This window comes from Hippocampus zosterae, chromosome 2 (assembly GCF_025434085.1).
Source record: "Hippocampus zosterae strain Florida chromosome 2, ASM2543408v3, whole genome shotgun sequence".
NCBI classification, from domain to species: Eukaryota; Metazoa; Chordata; class Actinopteri; order Syngnathiformes; family Syngnathidae; genus Hippocampus; species Hippocampus zosterae.
In genome coordinates, this window is record NC_067452.1 from 38,003,644 (window position 1) to 38,021,201 (window position 17,558).

At 41.6% G+C, this 17,558-nt stretch overlaps 1 protein-coding gene across 8 annotated transcripts in view; it reads left to right on the forward strand.

The window, feature by feature from the left end:
* Nucleotides 1-692: 692 nt before the first annotated feature.
* Nucleotides 693-17,558, forward strand: part of ubr4 (ubiquitin protein ligase E3 component n-recognin 4) — a 45,142-nt gene continuing 28,276 nt past the window's right edge. For 4 of the 8 annotated variants that reach the window (XM_052059045.1, XM_052059047.1, XM_052059048.1 and 1 more), the window contains exons 1-31: nucleotides 693-859; nucleotides 3,838-3,935; nucleotides 4,086-4,189; nucleotides 4,343-4,472; nucleotides 4,717-4,856; nucleotides 4,970-5,069; nucleotides 5,327-5,468; nucleotides 5,560-5,684; nucleotides 6,808-6,932; nucleotides 7,026-7,085; nucleotides 7,180-7,370; nucleotides 8,908-9,007; nucleotides 9,095-9,232; nucleotides 9,406-9,523; nucleotides 10,191-10,232; nucleotides 12,509-12,696; nucleotides 12,779-12,935; nucleotides 13,024-13,109; nucleotides 13,246-13,415; nucleotides 13,525-13,804; nucleotides 14,045-14,177; nucleotides 14,371-14,450; nucleotides 14,536-14,664; nucleotides 14,936-15,118; nucleotides 15,222-15,344; nucleotides 15,429-15,658; nucleotides 15,842-15,960; nucleotides 16,056-16,153; nucleotides 16,686-16,843; nucleotides 16,998-17,204; nucleotides 17,449-17,550. In XM_052059045.1, the coding sequence (XP_051915005.1) occupies nucleotides 735-859; nucleotides 3,838-3,935; nucleotides 4,086-4,189; nucleotides 4,343-4,472; nucleotides 4,717-4,856; nucleotides 4,970-5,069; nucleotides 5,327-5,468; nucleotides 5,560-5,684; nucleotides 6,808-6,932; nucleotides 7,026-7,085; nucleotides 7,180-7,370; nucleotides 8,908-9,007; nucleotides 9,095-9,232; nucleotides 9,406-9,523; nucleotides 10,191-10,232; nucleotides 12,509-12,696; nucleotides 12,779-12,935; nucleotides 13,024-13,109; nucleotides 13,246-13,415; nucleotides 13,525-13,804; nucleotides 14,045-14,177; nucleotides 14,371-14,450; nucleotides 14,536-14,664; nucleotides 14,936-15,118; nucleotides 15,222-15,344; nucleotides 15,429-15,658; nucleotides 15,842-15,960; nucleotides 16,056-16,153; nucleotides 16,686-16,843; nucleotides 16,998-17,204; nucleotides 17,449-17,550 (4,181 nt within the window). In that variant the 5' untranslated portion in view covers nucleotides 693-734. The remainder of the gene's footprint in view (nucleotides 860-3,837; nucleotides 3,936-4,085; nucleotides 4,190-4,342; nucleotides 4,473-4,716; nucleotides 4,857-4,969; nucleotides 5,070-5,326; nucleotides 5,469-5,559; nucleotides 5,685-6,807; nucleotides 6,933-7,025; nucleotides 7,086-7,179; nucleotides 7,371-8,907; nucleotides 9,008-9,094; nucleotides 9,233-9,405; nucleotides 9,524-10,190; nucleotides 10,233-12,508; nucleotides 12,697-12,778; nucleotides 12,936-13,023; nucleotides 13,110-13,245; nucleotides 13,416-13,524; nucleotides 13,805-14,044; nucleotides 14,178-14,370; nucleotides 14,451-14,535; nucleotides 14,665-14,935; nucleotides 15,119-15,221; nucleotides 15,345-15,428; nucleotides 15,659-15,841; nucleotides 15,961-16,055; nucleotides 16,154-16,685; nucleotides 16,844-16,997; nucleotides 17,205-17,448; nucleotides 17,551-17,558) is intronic. The other 4 variants (XM_052059049.1, XM_052059051.1, XM_052059052.1 and 1 more) reach the window with 2 other exon arrangements.

Consider the following 17,558-nt stretch of genomic DNA (forward strand, 5'->3'; position numbering starts at 1 on the left):
GGTTTGTTTGTTTTGGTTATGTTTAGTTTTGCCGTATGCGGAAGTTGGTCGCACATATTCCGGACTGTTTTGAATGTCAATTGCTGGCATGGACACACAAATAATTATACATGAATTGTAATAAATGAATAAATAAATATGATCAATTTGAATAGTTTTCCGCCTAATATCCGATAATTTAAGTGGTTGGGAGGAACTGGTTGGGGCAGTTCTGCCACATCTAAAATGGCGGACGGACCTACCGTTCTGAGGCAACGGGCCAAACTGGTAAATTAGGTTAGGTGTCTGCATTTTATCCGTCTATGGGACTACAGGACTACTGATGACGCGCGGGGCTCGTCAAATCACGCTCCCCACCCCAAAAAACAAACAAAAACTTCCCGAGATAACTTACCTAAAAAAGGTTTACGTTTTGATCTCCTCAACCAACCTTAAATTATCCATACATAGTAATTACTGCTTTTCTTTATTAGTAACCAGAGCCATTTCCCTCGTACATTGTAATGGGAAGAAAAATACTTAAAAATATCAAGGTTGGGTGTACCGAAACACATTTAACGTAACGGCTCACGTTTTATGACGTGAATTCGAAGGTTTTAGTGTAAGAAAGAAAATGTCGAAGGATAGCAACGAGTTTGGCGTGAAGCGTTTACGGGCCGACAGCGCCCCCTGTGAAGTTGCGCACTCAGTTTCTTCTTCCCCTAACTAGCTTTTTTTCTGTATGGGATTTCAAGATGGCGTCGAGCGGAGGAAATGGGGAACACGAATGGACAGCAGCGGTGCGACCGCTTTTATCGGCTTCGTACACCGCATTTGAAACGAAAGAGCTGCCGCAGCTTATCGGATCCATTATTAACAGGTAAGCGGTCGCGTGTCAACACGTCACGGCTCCGCGTTTGGGCAAACACCGGTCGCATCCACCCTGGAGTGCGCTGATTTGCTAACTTGCTAACATAGCCTGGGTAGTGGAACTGGATGGGGAAACGTCAACCACTTAGCTTTTGCTAAGCTAACGGTAGCGGCTAAGCGGCTAGTTGAGCTTAACTTGCATTGGCATCAAATCAGCTGCTGGTGTTAGCTAACGCAACTACTTAAAATGCATTTAATTTTAACCTAACTCGGTACACGATTTTTATTCGAAACACAATACCCCCTTCGATACAAGGGCATTTATGCGTGTTCGAGTATACGTTACAACGTAATTGTAAATGTTAGCAAAATCTGCTTCATCATTAGCTAGCTAACTAAACATTTCCAATCAAGCTAGCAAACGGGCCTGCCAAAAGGTCTGGATAACGTGACGAGGAAATGGCCACATACGTGACCATGTTGAGCGTAAAACATTGGTTTTGCATAGCTGGCTCGACTTTTCCAGACTCGCCTGGGTGCACCGCAGTGACAGTTCAGCATGTTACCTACTCTGTTGACACTTATTATATGTGGTTGTGTCAACGATTGGAGGGGGGCCCTCGCGACTCTTCTCCGTATTTTCTAGGAGCAAATATGTTAATGTCTATGTAAACTATTTTATAATTTAATAATAATAAAGGATTTTTTTTCAAAAACAAATTTTCTATACGTACACTGCCTTTCAAAGATTTGGCGTGAGGATAATTTAAGAAATGCAGTCTACACAAGTCCTCTGGATCAGTAAAGATCCAAAGCACATATTTTTAAATTCGTGAAATGTCATGGCAAACCACTAAACAAAGTTGGAACCAAGAAGTCAATACACATGCCAATTATAGACTCTCTGTCATCTAATAGAATATTATTTATTCGTTCTGTCCGTCATGTTAACTTGCTGACATAGCTGCACACTAACCTTTGTCAGTTTTTTTTTTTAAACGAACTGGAACTTTAAGTCAATTCCTTGACTTACTTGTCATACTTTGCGAGTGAAAAATAATGGAATGGAGAGACAGGAACATGCCTCTATATATTTTGTTAGGATTGAAACAAGTTATTAAATAAATGTCCCCAGTGTGGGACAAATAAAGGATATCTTAATTGTGATAGTAGTAAATCATTTAGGGGGGGGGGGGGGAAATCTGTCACTTTTTTACCAGAACAATTACATGCTTAGGATTGACATTTAGAGGCTTTGATCGGATTCACCAATCACTAACTTGTTCATGAATATCGCTAATTATCAGACACCGGTTGGAGCTTCTCTAGTCATATATGCCAAATTTCTCAATGCACGGCTGCAATAAGGATGTGGATGGATGTGTTGTGTGGCTTGAAAAATAAGTTACCGGTAAGCCCTCCCGCACATGAGGATGGTTAGTATGCAATGATGCATTTCATGGCAAAGTCGTGCGGCCCCCAGCCATATGAACTATGCCTGGATTGCATTTTGGAGGTAACATTGTACTCATTTTTTCTAATCCACAAAAAAATGTTGGCGGTCAATGCAGACCTGCATTGCGACCAAAATAGAATACTGCTTTGCCAGGTCATTTAACTGAACGGACCTGCGAAGCACGGGCTGCTTGTGCATTTTTACAAGCAGCTCTGCTATTTTATCGTTTCATATACATTATGTTTGTACTAAAGTAGTAGACTTTCATTTCACAAAACTATGTGGTTATGGTTGAACATTTTGATGCTTAAATATCCTGGATTTGTTTAATTATCTTTATATTAGCTCTGAGATTCATAAATTAAACTGGGAGTTCTAATCAATTGTGGATTAGACTTGTGCCTTCCATAGCTGCTTGTGGTACTGTTGTTGTGTGGTTCTCTGAAGTCTGAGTGTCCCCAAACCTTCAGTATTGTGTTAATTTGTAAAGGTAATACATGCTTACATGTTTAAAGTACCTTTCAGGACACCTTATTCCTCTAAGAAACCAGGGATGGACGTGACAACTGCAAGCACATCATTTTAATGTAGTAATCTTAAATATCACAATGGTCACTGCGTAAGATTTTACTTAAATCTTTGGCACAAATATGGAGCTAAATGAGCATTTCTTCTTGTTCTGCACGACCATGTTTTCTTGGCCCCCCCCTTCAAACTAGCTCTTTGTGTGCCGTTCCTCACCTCAAAGTAATGTGTGGTGATGTCGTCGTAAACTGATGATCACCTGTAATTTTTTATACTCCTTGTCTGCGACCTATTACTCACGGGTCAAACCCATGAGAATCAGAATTCTGTACGTTGAATCGCAATTGCCACATGCGTGGGAAAATCGCAATTGCCACATGGGGGTTCACGGTTGCACTCGGGGTCATGCAATAGCAACTTAAATAAAGAACATTAACAATAGGTTTAAAACTGTCAGTGACCCGATAAGTAAATAATGCTGTTCATGGATCGGAATTAGAATTTCTTTGAATCAATCCGCTTGTTTGTTTTTGTTTGTACTTTGTTGGTTGTACTTTATTAGGAACATGAGTGTGTACGGCAGTATTCACACATTTCACATTGTGAAATCTTGTCAGAGCTCAAAACACTGCACAGGTGTTCAGTGAAATTTGGCCGCTTACTAATGGGGGGGAAAAAACCCATACTTTTTTCAGATACTTCATATGCATACTATATTCGAAGCAGTTCTCGTATGATAAGGATAATGAAATCCTACAGTATCACTCTTAAGCAAAGAAAAATGGGAGGGAGAGATGGGGTTTATGATAATAACATTTCTAGGCATCAGTACCATTTCTCCTTTTTAATTCTAAGATTAGTCGTCACACAGTACAACACGGTGAAGGCGTAGTCAACTTTGAGTCTGCGTGCATGTGCGTGCGTGCGTGTGTGTGTGTGTGTGTGTGTGTGAGAAAAGTCAATATAACGTCCAACATGTAATCGATGATTTCCATTTTTGTTTACAGTGAATCGGACATTCTTCATCATGACAAACAATATGAGCCGTTCTACTCGTCATTCGTGGCACTCTCTGCACATTACATCACTACAGTATGCGGGCAAAGTACGTAACTTCGATGTTCTTTCATGTTTGGGTTATTGCGGTGTTTCTTCTCTCGGATATTTAATAGATGACCTTCAGAAAAAGTCTAGATGTTGTAGTTTCTTGCGCCCCATCATTAATTGCCTTGCATTTTTTTGTTTTTTTTTGAAGTACCAAGGAATCAGTTGCTCTCTGTAGCTGCGGCATGCAAAGTTCTGATCGAATTCTCTTTGCTGCGCTTGGAGAACCCTGACGAAGCATGTGCTGTGTCACAGGTGAGATCAGCCAGTCAGGATTTTGTCGCTCAAATTTACTATTAAATGCAATTTGCTTTCATTTTCAATTTTGTATTTATTTAATTTGTGTAATTTCTTCAGCCATGACTTCCAATCACATTTTACAATGTATGATTATAATTATTATTGCAGAAACACCTGATTCTTCTAATAAAAGGACTTTGCACGGGCAGTAGCAGACTGGATCGCACAGAAATTATTACTTTCACTGCAATGATGAAGTCTGCCAAGCTGCCTCAAACGATTAAAACCCTTTCCGATGGTAAGAGTGGTCTTATGGTTATCTGAATGTGACACGAAAAGACGTCTCGGCATTTTTACTCCAGGAAAAGTGCATTCCTGTACAGTAGTCTGGGTAGAACCATTAATAAATCTCTAGGGGGAAATAATTGCAACATAAATTTGTGTCATGAGTGTAAATTGAAAAAAAATGTGATAAAAATATATAAATAATTACAATTTCATTGGGCATTCTAAAATTGTCAATTTTGCTTTTGATTTAACAGTCGAGGATCAGAAGGAGGCACCCAGTACTTTGAACCCTGAACTGCGACACAAAGAAGTGCAGATGAACTTCTTTAATCAGCTAACTTCAGTGTTTAACCCCGACCTTAGCACCATTTTTGCACCTTCGCCACACATGCAGGTAAGGCTTGATGCTGAATATCCATCCGAACTCAGCCTAATCAACTAACTGCAGAATGGCCGCCATCGACGGCCATACATTTTTAGTTATAATTCGGATGACTTTCTTGATAGGCTGAGAGTGAGTGTGATGACCAGACATCTGACCAAGGTGCTCAGGCCAAAATGAAGAATGCATTTGTCGCTCAGAATGTGTCAAGCCTACAAGAACTGGGTGAGTAGTAATTTATGTGGACAGGAAGCTACATGCCGATAAAAAAATCTTTGCCAGAATAATATTGGTTTAGAAATAATATAATTAAAGGGAGATCAGGGGTTAATTTTGCTCCCAGGATAGTAATAGAAGCAAAATGCCAAATCTACTTTTATGTCTCGCCGACGAGCCAGTTTTGTGCAAACCCTAAGAAAGGAGCCTTGGATACGTCAGTTTCGTGCAGACTGTGAAAAGGGTTCCTCTTTTTGTTTTCTCAGGTGGGTCTGAGAAGTTACTGCGAGTGTGTCTCAACCTACCCTACTTTCTACGTTACATTAACCGTTTCCAAGATGCTGTGTCAGCAAACTCATTCTTCATCATGCCTGCCACAGTAGCTGATGCCACAGCTGTCCGTAATGGGTATGTTGTGTTTGCGTATTTAGTTTTTTTTGTCTGTGTTGCTGTCTAATGTGAATAAATAATGAATGTGCTCTACCATTCACATACCCAGATTCCATTCACTGGTGATTGATGTAACCATGGCTTTGGACACGCTCTCTCTGCCTGTACTGGAGCCACTGACACCAGGCAGATTACTGGATATGACCGTCCTGGCTTTGAGTTGTCTTTACGCTGGTAGGCTGATCATTCACTGTTGCTGTTGTTTTATCTTATTGATCTGGCACATTTTGACAATCGTAGTACCCTGCCTGTAAAATATTTCTATTAAAACGCAAACTCTCAAACATTTTGGGTCCTGCGACCCCTTATAGTGGAGACATTCTTCTTAATGCTCAACTCAACTCAACTGTATTTATAGAGCACTTTCAAACAGCCATCGCTGCATACAAAGTGCTGTACATGGAACAGCTAACGTATACAACAGTAAAGCAACAAATCGGTAACAATGCTAATTAATGCTAATTAAATGTACTGATCACTGAATACTTTAGCCCTGCTGATACTTTGCACATTGTCTCAGTTGTCACTGGGTGGTACCACCGCACTACGGTTCACTTACATTACGAAATGTCCTTCCATACCTATTTGTCATGTCCTTGTTTATGATGATACTAATGCAGCGTGTTATACCGGAGACAAATTCCTTGTGTGTTCTACATACTTGGTCATTAAAGATGATTCTGATTCTGATTAAACATGAATCTCGTGTGCACCCCTAAATAGCGGAGTAATTCATTTTATTGTATTTATAGCCCATAGCTCAGGTTGGACTGAATAATTGATTTAGCATCATCAGCTGCCACACTTCTCATATGTATGTACCGGTAATTATGCATTTTAAAAAATGATTGAACATAACATTGTTTATTGCAAATTTAATTTGTTAGAGTCCCAAGTTACCGCTTGCGGACCACAGTTTGAGAACAACTGCTGTAAAAGCGCTGCAGTAATTCAATAGCAGCCTGTTAGGCGTGCTCTTTTTTTGTTCTCGTCCAGGGCCTTGACTTTTTTATAAGCTCATGTACTTGTGTTAATCATCCAATGATTTGTGGGATGGTGCGTTCCTGTCCTAGCACTGCCAAAAGCCTTTGTGCTTTGACCAGAGAAAATATGGTCCAGCATTAGTGGGGAAGGATTTTTCTTGCTCTTTAATCATAACAAGATGAATCTGTACTTAGTTTATTCCGTTCGGAAACAAATTATAAACAGACCAAACACTGTTTATTTGTTCACTGCTAGAAGTGATCCTTGCCGTCTTGATGATGTAAAATGAAATGTAACCTTTTTTTGTGTTTAGGTGTAAGCGTGGCCACCTGCATGGCCATACTACAGGTAGGAAGTGGCTTGCAGCTTCGCTCTGCCTCCACTGGGACCAAAGAGGAGGACTATGAAAACGACGCTGCCACAATAGTCCAGAAATGTGTGAGTTTTTTGTTTTGTTTTTTATTACAATACTGACGTTTTTGCCCGAGTGAAGAACGTCTTGTAAAGTGAACTGAAATGTGTTTGCGACAGTTGGAGATCTATGAAATGATTGGACAAACCATCAGCAATTCTCGTCGAGCTGGTGGAGAGGTGAGCATCAAGCCACTCAATCATGACACAATGCTCCTTACGCTTGGATTTCAGTTCTGTGTTATACTTAACGGTGTGGTGTTGTGTTCTGTAGCATTACCAGAACTTCCAGCTTCTTGGTGCATGGTGCCTTTTAAACAGCCTCTACCTGATTCTTAACCTGAGTCCCACGGCCCTCGCAGACAAAGGCAAAGAGAAAGATCCTTTGGCTGCTTTGCGTGTCCGAGATATTGCTGCTCGCACCAAAGATGGTGCCGGGTCACCGAAACTGGGTCCTGGCAAAGGGTAAATGATGTGTGATTCTAAATATGTCTGTTGTTAGTTCTTTTTTATCTATTTTACAGAAAAAAAGGGATGGATACATTTAACTGATGAATAATGACAAGCAATTGTTTTAGCATTGTTAATATCTACAGATTTGAAACAGAATTGTTGAATATAGAGCGTAAAGTTGTTAAATTTAAGTCCCAAGAACTTCAAATATTCTCATACAAAATCAAAACATGGTTGTAGAATAAAGTCAAGTCAAGTCAAGTCAAGTCAAGTCAACAGTATTTATAGAGCACTTTCAAACAGCCATCGCTGCATACAAAGTGCTGTACATATACATATAACATATACAATAAACAGTAAGACGAATCAGTAATAAGTAATAAGTAATAAGGCGGTAGAAAGCACCAAGCAGTAAAACCAATAGCAAATCTAAGTCATGCTGAGTCAAACGCCAAAGAATACAAGTGAGTTTTGAGGAGGGATTTAAAGATGGGCAGCGAGGAGGCTTGCCGAATGTTCAGTGGGAGGTCATTCCAGAGAGATGGACCAGCAACAGAAAAGGCTCGATCCCCTCTGAGCCTCAGTTTAGTTCTTGGTACGTCTAGCAAAGACTGGTCCACAGACCTGAGGCGCCGGGCAGGGGTGTAGGGGCGTATGAGCTCAGAGAGGTAAGGTGGCGCGAGATTATTCAGAGATTTGAAAACAAAGAGGAGGATCTTAAAAATAATTCTAAAATGAATGGGGAGCCAGTGAAGGGATGCCAAAGTAGGAGTTATATGCTCCCTCTTACGAGTACCAGTCAAGAGGCGAGCAGCGGCATTCTGTACCAGCTGAAGGCGCTTGATGGAGGACTGGCTGACTCCAAAGTACAGGGCGTTGCAGTAATCGAGCCGGGATGTGACAAAGGCATGAATTACTGTCTCAAAGTGTTCATGTGAGAGGAAAGGTTTTATTTTGGCCAGCTGTCTAAGGTGAAAGAAGCTGGATTTAACAACGGCACCAATTTGCCGATCGAGTTTGAAATCACTGTCCAGTTTAAGTCCCAAGTTTGAGACCGTTGATTTCAGATAAGGAGATAGGGGGCCCAAGTCTACAGGATGGAATGTACAAGGTCCACTGGGGCCAAACAATATCACCTCTGTCTTCTTTTCGTTGAACTTCAAGAAATTTTGTGCCATCAATAAACGTTGAATGCGAAGAGAAAGTTGCAGTGCTCAAGAAATGAGATATCATTATTAACTAGATATGCAAAGTATCAGGGAGATGAGAGAGAAGACCGCCTCACCAGTCTTGTTGACATCCTGGAGAACCGTTAATGTTCTCACCTGTCATTAATAAAGATTGGATTAGATATACTTTGTTCGCGGAATACCTGATGTGGCCCAGACACACTGGGATTGATCTCCGCTGTTCCTCCCACATAGAGTTTGAGACGAAGAATCATCCGTATCGCATCTCACCAAAAGTGACTCGCGGAAGTGTGCTGCATTGTGTTTGAAATTCTCATCCTAAATTATGTTACTCTTTTTAATTTTGATTTCTTTTTAAGACACCAAGGATTTGGAGTTTTGTCGGTGATCTTGGCCAACCATGCCATCAAGCTTTTAACGTCACTATTCCAAGATTTACAAGTTGAGGCCCTGCACCGAGTAAGTTGGTACTCTCACAATACCGCTTTTGTCTTGGATATTCAAGCTTGGCACCAGTCCCTTACCCATCACTCTCTTCCCGTGCAGGGTTGGGCAAGTGATGGTCCACCTGCTGAGCTCAACATCATGGCGCAGAGCACTTCCATCCAGAGGGTCCAAAGGCTCATCGACTCTGTACCGCTGACCAACCTTCTCTTCACACTTCTCTCTACTGCCTACAAAAAGGTAAGGTCAAAGATGCCCACCATTTCCACTGATTTCCATGAATGTGATCACGGCTGATAGAAAGATATTTGCCCGCATGGAGATGATGGATGTCAAAAGTTAAGTGACAGGAGGAGTCCTGATGAGCTGCCTGAAAATGATTTTTGAGGTGCATCTCCCTTTTGCTTGTACAGGCTTGTGTTCTCCAGCGCCAGAGAAAAGGCTCAGTCAGCAGTGACGCCAGTGCTTCCACTGACTCCAACACCTACTATGAGGATGACTTCAGCAGCACGGAAGAGGATAGCAGCCAAGGTAAAATTGCGCTGAGCACCTGGATAAGCCTTGGCACAACAGTCAGCACATGACAAGAAAAGATAGGCCTCCTTCGGCCTTTTAGTCCTTCGCACCTTTTACAATAACCTCTACCCAAACATGTTTACATAGTCCAGTTGAAGAGATGATGACTTGAATAGAAATCAGAGTTTTAAAATTTCCTTGATAGGAACTCAAATCCTTCCCATAAATTGTAGTTTGTAATTTGGATTGTCATAACTCGTACTTTGAACACTGATGTTTTTATGTAGAGTTCAGTTTATGAATGACAATGCCCAGTGTGTGCGAATGACATTTAGACATTTTTATGTCTCTAGTCATGTGTATTGACCATAATTTTCAGTGCACTAGCAGTTAGAGGTGTTAAGAGTTAAGGGCTAGTTCATGTCATCATTGTAGTGCTTCAACAGTTCTTAATTGTAAATGTAGGCAGGTGCTAAAAGTAAAGCTGGGTTTGGTGTTAGCGCTGGTGTCATTGTATGGAGCTGCTTGAAAACAGCCATGAGTCACCGCTATCTGTGGATAGGTCAGTCATGATGTAAGAGCATTGAGAAGCATAAACAAATGCAGCACACTCACAAAAATGTCACCATTTTTGTCTAGTCACCCAACATGATAGTGCAGTTGACAGTGTCTACTATCTCAGCAGAGAGAAGACAGGAGAAGACAAGTGCAGCTTGTGTCTCAGGTCAGCAGTTTTCTGTCCTCAGGTCAAAAGACTTGGTGTACACTTCACTGTCCTACACTCATTTTGTTATTGTATGTCTCACTGTGTAGGCTATGAGCTACAGCTACATTAGCTAAGAAAAGAGCCACAGAGGAAGGCACTTTGGCAAAATGTCAGTTCCGTGAGAGGTGTCTTTTTGTCATAATTGGCTGAGTTCAAATAACATCTTTTTTTTTTTGTCAAAGAGGTTCATCTGTGGTTCAATGTGCTTCAAAGGATAATACCAGTGGTCTAATTATGTGGGTCCTTAGCACATAGTTTCTAACCCCGCTGGGTGCCTGATGGGAAAGAACCTGTACTTTTCGACTTTCTTATTCTCTCTTTGCATTGTGTGGTTGTTATAGTTCAAGCCATTTAAGGTAAGTCGTATATAGCTTGAACATCCACTCTTTTCGCCATACAGTTCAGACTGCGTAAGCATTATATTGAGGGCATATACTCCTAATTTTCCTTTGGAAGCGGGGTAATTTTACCAAGTTACTGTTTTATTTTTTGGTCATGAATATTTTTTAAATTGCACATTGCATTATGGGTCTAAAATATTGACCGTACCAAAAAACCCCAAACCCACTTGAAATCAGTGGTATTATTCTTGACTATGACGAATCCAAGTTGTGCTTGTACTGTGTGCTTAAGCATACTCTGCTGCTGCTCACTGACACTTGACAAGTTGTATTTTTTTCTGTTGCATGCAAATGTGAATATCTACTTAAAGCTACGTGCAGTGATGGCAGCGACACGTTCCTCGGTTGCGTGTTGCTCTAAAATATGCACATTTTTAAGTAACGACGAACACATCACTTTTCCCACAAAAGTAATCAAAGTACTGTTACTCCTCCAACCTTATTATTTTGTACAATATATCATCCATCCACATGAAAGTGACATCAGCTTTTGAGAGATTGGCATTTTTCATCACCGCGTGCAGTGTCATTTGACAGCCTGCGAGAGGTATTGGTAAGAGAGAAGTGACTAGACAAATACACACTTGACAGGCACGGTTTCCACGACACACACACACACATGCATATTGTAAAAAAAAAATTAAAAAAAATCAGTGACTGGTGGAATATGGGAACTCAACACTACGCAATGCACAAAAGCCATGAAACAATTGTAGTCTCTCTCCCCCATTCTGTCCTTTTCCGAGCAGAAAACAAAATGCACATAATGCCTATGTCGACATGACTTTGACAGCTGCTTGTGTCGCCTCCCCGACATACCTGCACCGATGGACTAAATGTTGACGGAAGCAGGTGACATTTGGGTGGGATCTGGTCAGTGACAGAATTATAGTGTCAAGTTTCGCCGCGTACCAGACACTATTTATCTGGTAGTCTGATAGCGCGACCGCCGTGAACGACAAAAAAAAGTCATGTACTTAGAGAAGGCCTTTAGGTTGTCTTCCTGCATGTTGACACAGAAACACAATAATGCTGGGTAAACTAACACACTCAAGAATGCCAAGTCAAGTGCTGAGCTGGTCTTCTGCAACATTGTCATGAATTAGCAACTCATAATTTTCTGTTGTGTTATTTATAGTACCACAGACAAGCGCTATTGCTGCCTCCTTAATTGGCTTATAGCATTGCATGGCTACTGCATTTGGGTCCACCTTTCTTTGGTGCAGTCCTATAAAAATTTGCGTCCTTGTTTGTGCATGTGCGCGTATGCGACGTATGCACGCATTGCGATTTTCATTCATGTCTAAAACATACATCAAAACTAAAAACCATTTTCTAAAACCGTTTTTCCAAATGGCAGTCATTAGTCCAACGCATTTAAAAAATATTATGGAATACTTGATGAAATTAAGGCATAATACAATACAATACATGCTTATATAGCGCTTGCGCTTGGCAGTTTTGAATTGGTTGTAAAAGTATGAGCTTTGTGAAAGAGAATCATTGTTGTGAGTTTACAAACTTGGGAGACACTCCATGAATCCTGGCCATTCTATCCTTCCCGTTTTTACTTTGTTTATGAATTGAAATGAATTCACGTTGATGGCAAATACTTCTCATCAGCCCAATGTATTACTACTTCCTTCCTTTAAGTGGATATTCACCAATAAATGTCCACTTTTTACATTTTCTTGTCCACCACTTGCAGTGTTGTAGGTGTCACAAGAGTCCAAAATTTGACTCCACCACCACTCCATAAATACTTGGGAAGGCTTGGGAAACTTACTGGCATCTCTCTATAAAATGGTCATTGAAATGTGTTATCCATTGCAGATGATGACAGTGAACCCATCCTGGGACTTTGGTTTGAAGAGACTATTTCACCCAGCAAAGACAAAGTAGCCCCCCCACCTCCTCCTCCACCCCCACCCCTGGAGACCTCTCCTAGACTAAAGAGCCCCAGCAAGCAGAATCCAAGCGAGAATGGCAACATTTTGGCAGGCCGAAAAGATCCAGAGCTTGTGAGATTTTTTTTTTTTTTTTTAATATCCATGAAGCTTGACGTTCATGGCCCAAGTTGATCTATTTTATTTCTCCCAACAGTTCCTCAGTTTAGCCTCTAGTATTTTGAACTTCATTACCACTTCCATGCTGAAGTCCAGGAACAACTTCATCCGCAACTACCTAAGTGTATCGCTGACAGAGCCACACATGGCGACGTTAGCCAGCATCATCAAAGATGTAGACAAAGATGTCAAAGGTATGCTTCAAAAATGCTGCTCTGAACTTGACCTCCTTTTCTTGCTGCATTTGCTAGTTCACATGCAACATGTATGATTTCCCATCAGGATCCTCAGATGAAGCCTTCTCTTTAGCTCTGTATCACTTCAACCACACTTTAGTAACATCAGATCTGCCATCCCCATCCCTGCAGGTTAGAGGAATACAATCCTGCAAATATTTTAAACCATTTTAACCTGCACTTTACAATATACAGTGAAACATGTTGTTTTTCGAACAGAACTTGGTTAAGGGCATGTAAAGTTCAACCACTATCTCTCTTTTGTTAGGACACCCTTCTTCAGCAACTCGGTGTTGCGCCCTTTTCAGAGGGTCCGTGGCCCTTATACATTCACCCTCAGTCACTTTCGGTACTATCCAGGCTCCTTCTCATCTGGCAGCACAAAGCCAGTGTGCAAGGAGAGCCAGATGTGCCTGAGTGTATGAAAGTCTGGGAAAGGTATTGTTAGCATTTCGTTTTCAAAGGGTTTCAAGCCCAACCTCCGACTCATTACCACACAACATCTGCCCACGTCAGTTTGATGGCCGTCTCCATCTCTCGCTCATAGATTTTTGGGAACACTGAAGCAGCACACCCTGCAGGGAGCTGTTCATGGAGAGGATGACCTTAATGTGGAGCACTTACAACTCATGCTGTTGCTCTTCCACAACTTGTCGGAACGTGGCAGAGGGAGAGTCCTTACTTTGGTCACCCAGGCAATCGCAGACGTGGCACTGAGCAGAGAGAGCCAACTGAAAGCTGTGCCTCTAAACCTGGCTCGCCTGCTGCTGGTTTTTGACTATCTACTGCGCCATTACTCAAAGGCCCCCTTGTACCTTTTTGAACAGGTAGATATTGTTGCTATCTCTGAATGTCTGGTGTATTGATGGCAGTAGATTTTCTTTTTGATGAATAATTAACCAAACCAATCCTGAATAAAATGTAACTTTTTTTTGTGTGTGTGTGGGGGGGGGGGAATTTTTATCTTTTATCCTTGAAATACATTACTAATTACATCTTACTTACATCTTACTAGTACCAGTTATTTGAATAGTTATCTTCTCCCAATGATGACCACTATCTTTTAGGTGCAGTACAATCTACTCACCCCTCCATCAAGCGGCCCTGGTTCTCACCAGGATGTCAGCAAGCGCAGTAGTCTTCCACTTTACTATGGCTTTAAAGAGGTGGAGGACAACTGGGCGAAGCACTGTCCATCTAGTAAGTGCAGAAGCCAAAATCATTGTACTTACAAGATGCACAGTACAAGAAGATTGATTTGACTAGAAGACAGACAGGCATGAGCTCGTTGTAGCATAATCGGCAAAAAGAAAATTTTACAGCATACTTGAATTCAATTCTGATGACGGTATTTCACAACAGTGTAAGAATATTGTTTCTGCCCTTTTCCTAGATTCAAATGTTCAGCCCAAATTCTACTGCGTTTTGTCCCCTGAGGCATCTGAAGATGATATCAGCAGACTAGACACCAAGGTGAGGCCACCGATTTTCCTTATGTATTGTTTTCAAGGCGATGTGACGAGAGCACTTTCATTGCATTTGTTTTCCTCTTTGAAAGGTATTTCCAAAGCTGTTCAATGGAGTAGTGTCCTACGATGAACTTTACGCTTGGTTGATCTCACTCCTGGCAGCAGGCTCACAGTTTGACACAGCAAGAAGACAAGAGAACAAGCCTGTCACTCCAATGGTGAGTCAAACCACAAAGGCTTACAGATTGGAGGGACACACTTGCTCACAAACTCCTGATGTCATCTTTAAGCTGCAGATTTTCATGTTACTAGCGCACTAATATAGCTAATAGCGACAGATACTTGACCTAATTTGAGGAGTAAAAGAAACGGGCAAGCAAATTTGCCTGAAATTGATGGTTAAACTGTATTGACAATACTGGGGTAGACAATGTATGGAAATGTTTTCTTGGGACTTTGACTAAGCAAACTGATCATCACTTTGTACAGGAGGCCTGTTCCCTTCAGTACTTCTTCCTAGTCCTGTGGCGGATTTTGGGGGCTTTGCCACCTTCCAAAGCCTACATGGAGCAACTAAAGTCTGGGTGCGGGGATCCCAGTGAGAGTGACATCCTTCATACGCTACGATGGTCGTCACGCCTCAGAGTGTCCACTTACATGAATTGGATTAAGGTTTGTTGACTTCAAGTACTGGGCAGTCCTATATTCTGAGTGATTTTTTTTGCTCATCTGGTCTGTTTGTGATTTATGACCATGTCCACGTCCTCACTGACAGGAACACTTGGTGAAGCAGGGAATGAAAGCAGACCAAGCAGCCTCCCTGGTTGAAATCACAGCTGCAAAGTGCAGCACAGTTAAATATGATGTGGAACTAGCAGAGGACTACATTGCCAAACAGGTAATGTTCACAATGTTATCACAGACAATAAAAACATTGTGCTGCCTTTTTCCCCGGCCATCTTATTTTACTGTTCCACTGCAGATTTCAACCTTCTCCAGTGTTGACCCAAATGTTATAGTTCCACTTGATCAGCTGCCCTCGCTACAAGCCATCTATACACTGGATGCAGTTATCTCCAAAGTGCAGGTGTCCCTGGATGAACATTTGTCCAAAGTTGCCACTGAGGCAGACAGTCACAAGTCATCAGAGATCACAAAGAACTTGTTGTCTGCCACGCTGCAACTCGCTGATGTTTACACAGCCTTTACAAGGTGAATTTCTATTGGGGACTACGTTGTCATTTTAACCAACTGCAATTAGGAATGATTGTAATTGATTGCACCCTGAACTTTTCGCACTTTAGAATTTTTTGGGAAGTGTCAGGGGGAGACTTATGTCTTCATGTCACTCACTCTTATAGTAGATCAGAAACTGAAAGCCTTGATTTGTCTCAGGTCTTATCTATTAATGAACATACCAGAGGAAGGGGAAAACAAGCTGTCGGATGCCAAGCTCCAGGGTTATGCTGCTGTACTGTCCATTGGCTCCACCCGCTGCAAGGCCAACTTGCTGGGTAAGTAGCGCTATTATTTGGTGCGGTAATCTTAAACCGAAATCTTACTTTCTTTGCTGAGTCATTCACTAACTTTTTGAAACAAACACGTTCAGGACAGAATGTTATGCAGAACTTACCACCAGCTGTGCAGACACTATGTGAAACATGGAACACCATCCATACAAACGAATTCCCCAACATTGGATCTTGGGTAAGTAACCAGAAAGGACCACATGATAGTAATTGCTAGTACTGAATTTTACTCACAACAGCGGATTCCCAGTATTCATGTGGGATAGGGTCCAGCCTGGTGGTCAAGCATACATCTTTGCCACAAACTTTGCTATTTTATCCACTGTGAAATAAATATTTTTAAGTATTGTTGTAAAACACAAGATGTGTAGTGGGTATGCAATTTAATTCCATGGCTTGAAGGCGCAAGTCAAAAAAAGTCCACATCGGCTGATATTGTCTTCATTTTTTGATATTTTGAATGTACACGTCTAGATATCGATATGACAATAATATATTGCCCAGTCCCTAATTACAATGACCCGTGTCCCAGAATGCCCCTGGAGTTACACCTCGCAGTCGTTCAGTGTAGCTCAAAATAAACTACACTGCTAGTCAAATAGGATCTTTAAATGCACTGCTCATATTTTCTGATAAGGTTTTCAAAGCAATCCAATGCATGTCATTGCAACAGTCATTTGATTAATAATGAGGTTTACTTTCCCTTTCAGCGAAATGCATTTGCCAATGATACCATTCCATCAGAGAGCTACATCAGTGCCATCCAAGCAGCACACCTGGGAACACTAAGCTGCCAGTCTTTGCCTCTGGCATCGTCTCTCAAACACATTCTGCTGTCTTTGGTTCGTCTCACTGGTGACCTCATTGTGTAAGTGGTAATCCAGTGCAGAGCAGATCTAAATCAGTGTACATATCTGCACCACATCTGTAAAATTTTCATTTCATAGTTGTCCATGTAGTCTTATGAGATAAATGCACGGCGTTTGAGTGTTTTCCTGAGTTCATTTTTGGTTGTCTTTTAGCACCGAGGAGGTGAACCCTTCTCAGATTGTGCGGACACTGCTTCCCCTCCTCTTGGAGAGCAGCACAGAGAGTGTGGCAGAAATCAGCACGACATCACTAGAGCGCATTCTTGGTCCGTCAGAGTCTGATGCCTTCCTGGGCCGCATTTATGAACGCTTGGTGACCGGATGTTACAACATCATTGCAAATCATTCTGACCCCAACAGGTACCAGTTTCACCCGATAGAGTAGACTTTAACCCTACTGACCACTAGAGGTGGACCTGAAAGCACTGATGGTTCCCTTCGCCTAAGCACGGTGAACATTCAGTGCTTACAGCACCGCCTCTGGCACTCATTAGGGATGAAATAGAACCTGAGTTACATTTGTAACTTTCGTTTTACAGCAGTTTAAAACTGGATGTGTTATATTGCTCACTTTTAATCCTTCTATGAACTCTCTTAATTCCAGTGGTTTGGATGAGTCTGTCCTTGAGGAATGCCTTCAGTACCTTGAAAAACAGCTCGAGAGTGTTCAGGTCCGCAAAGCCATGGAGGAGTTTTTTTCGTTCAGGTATTTTT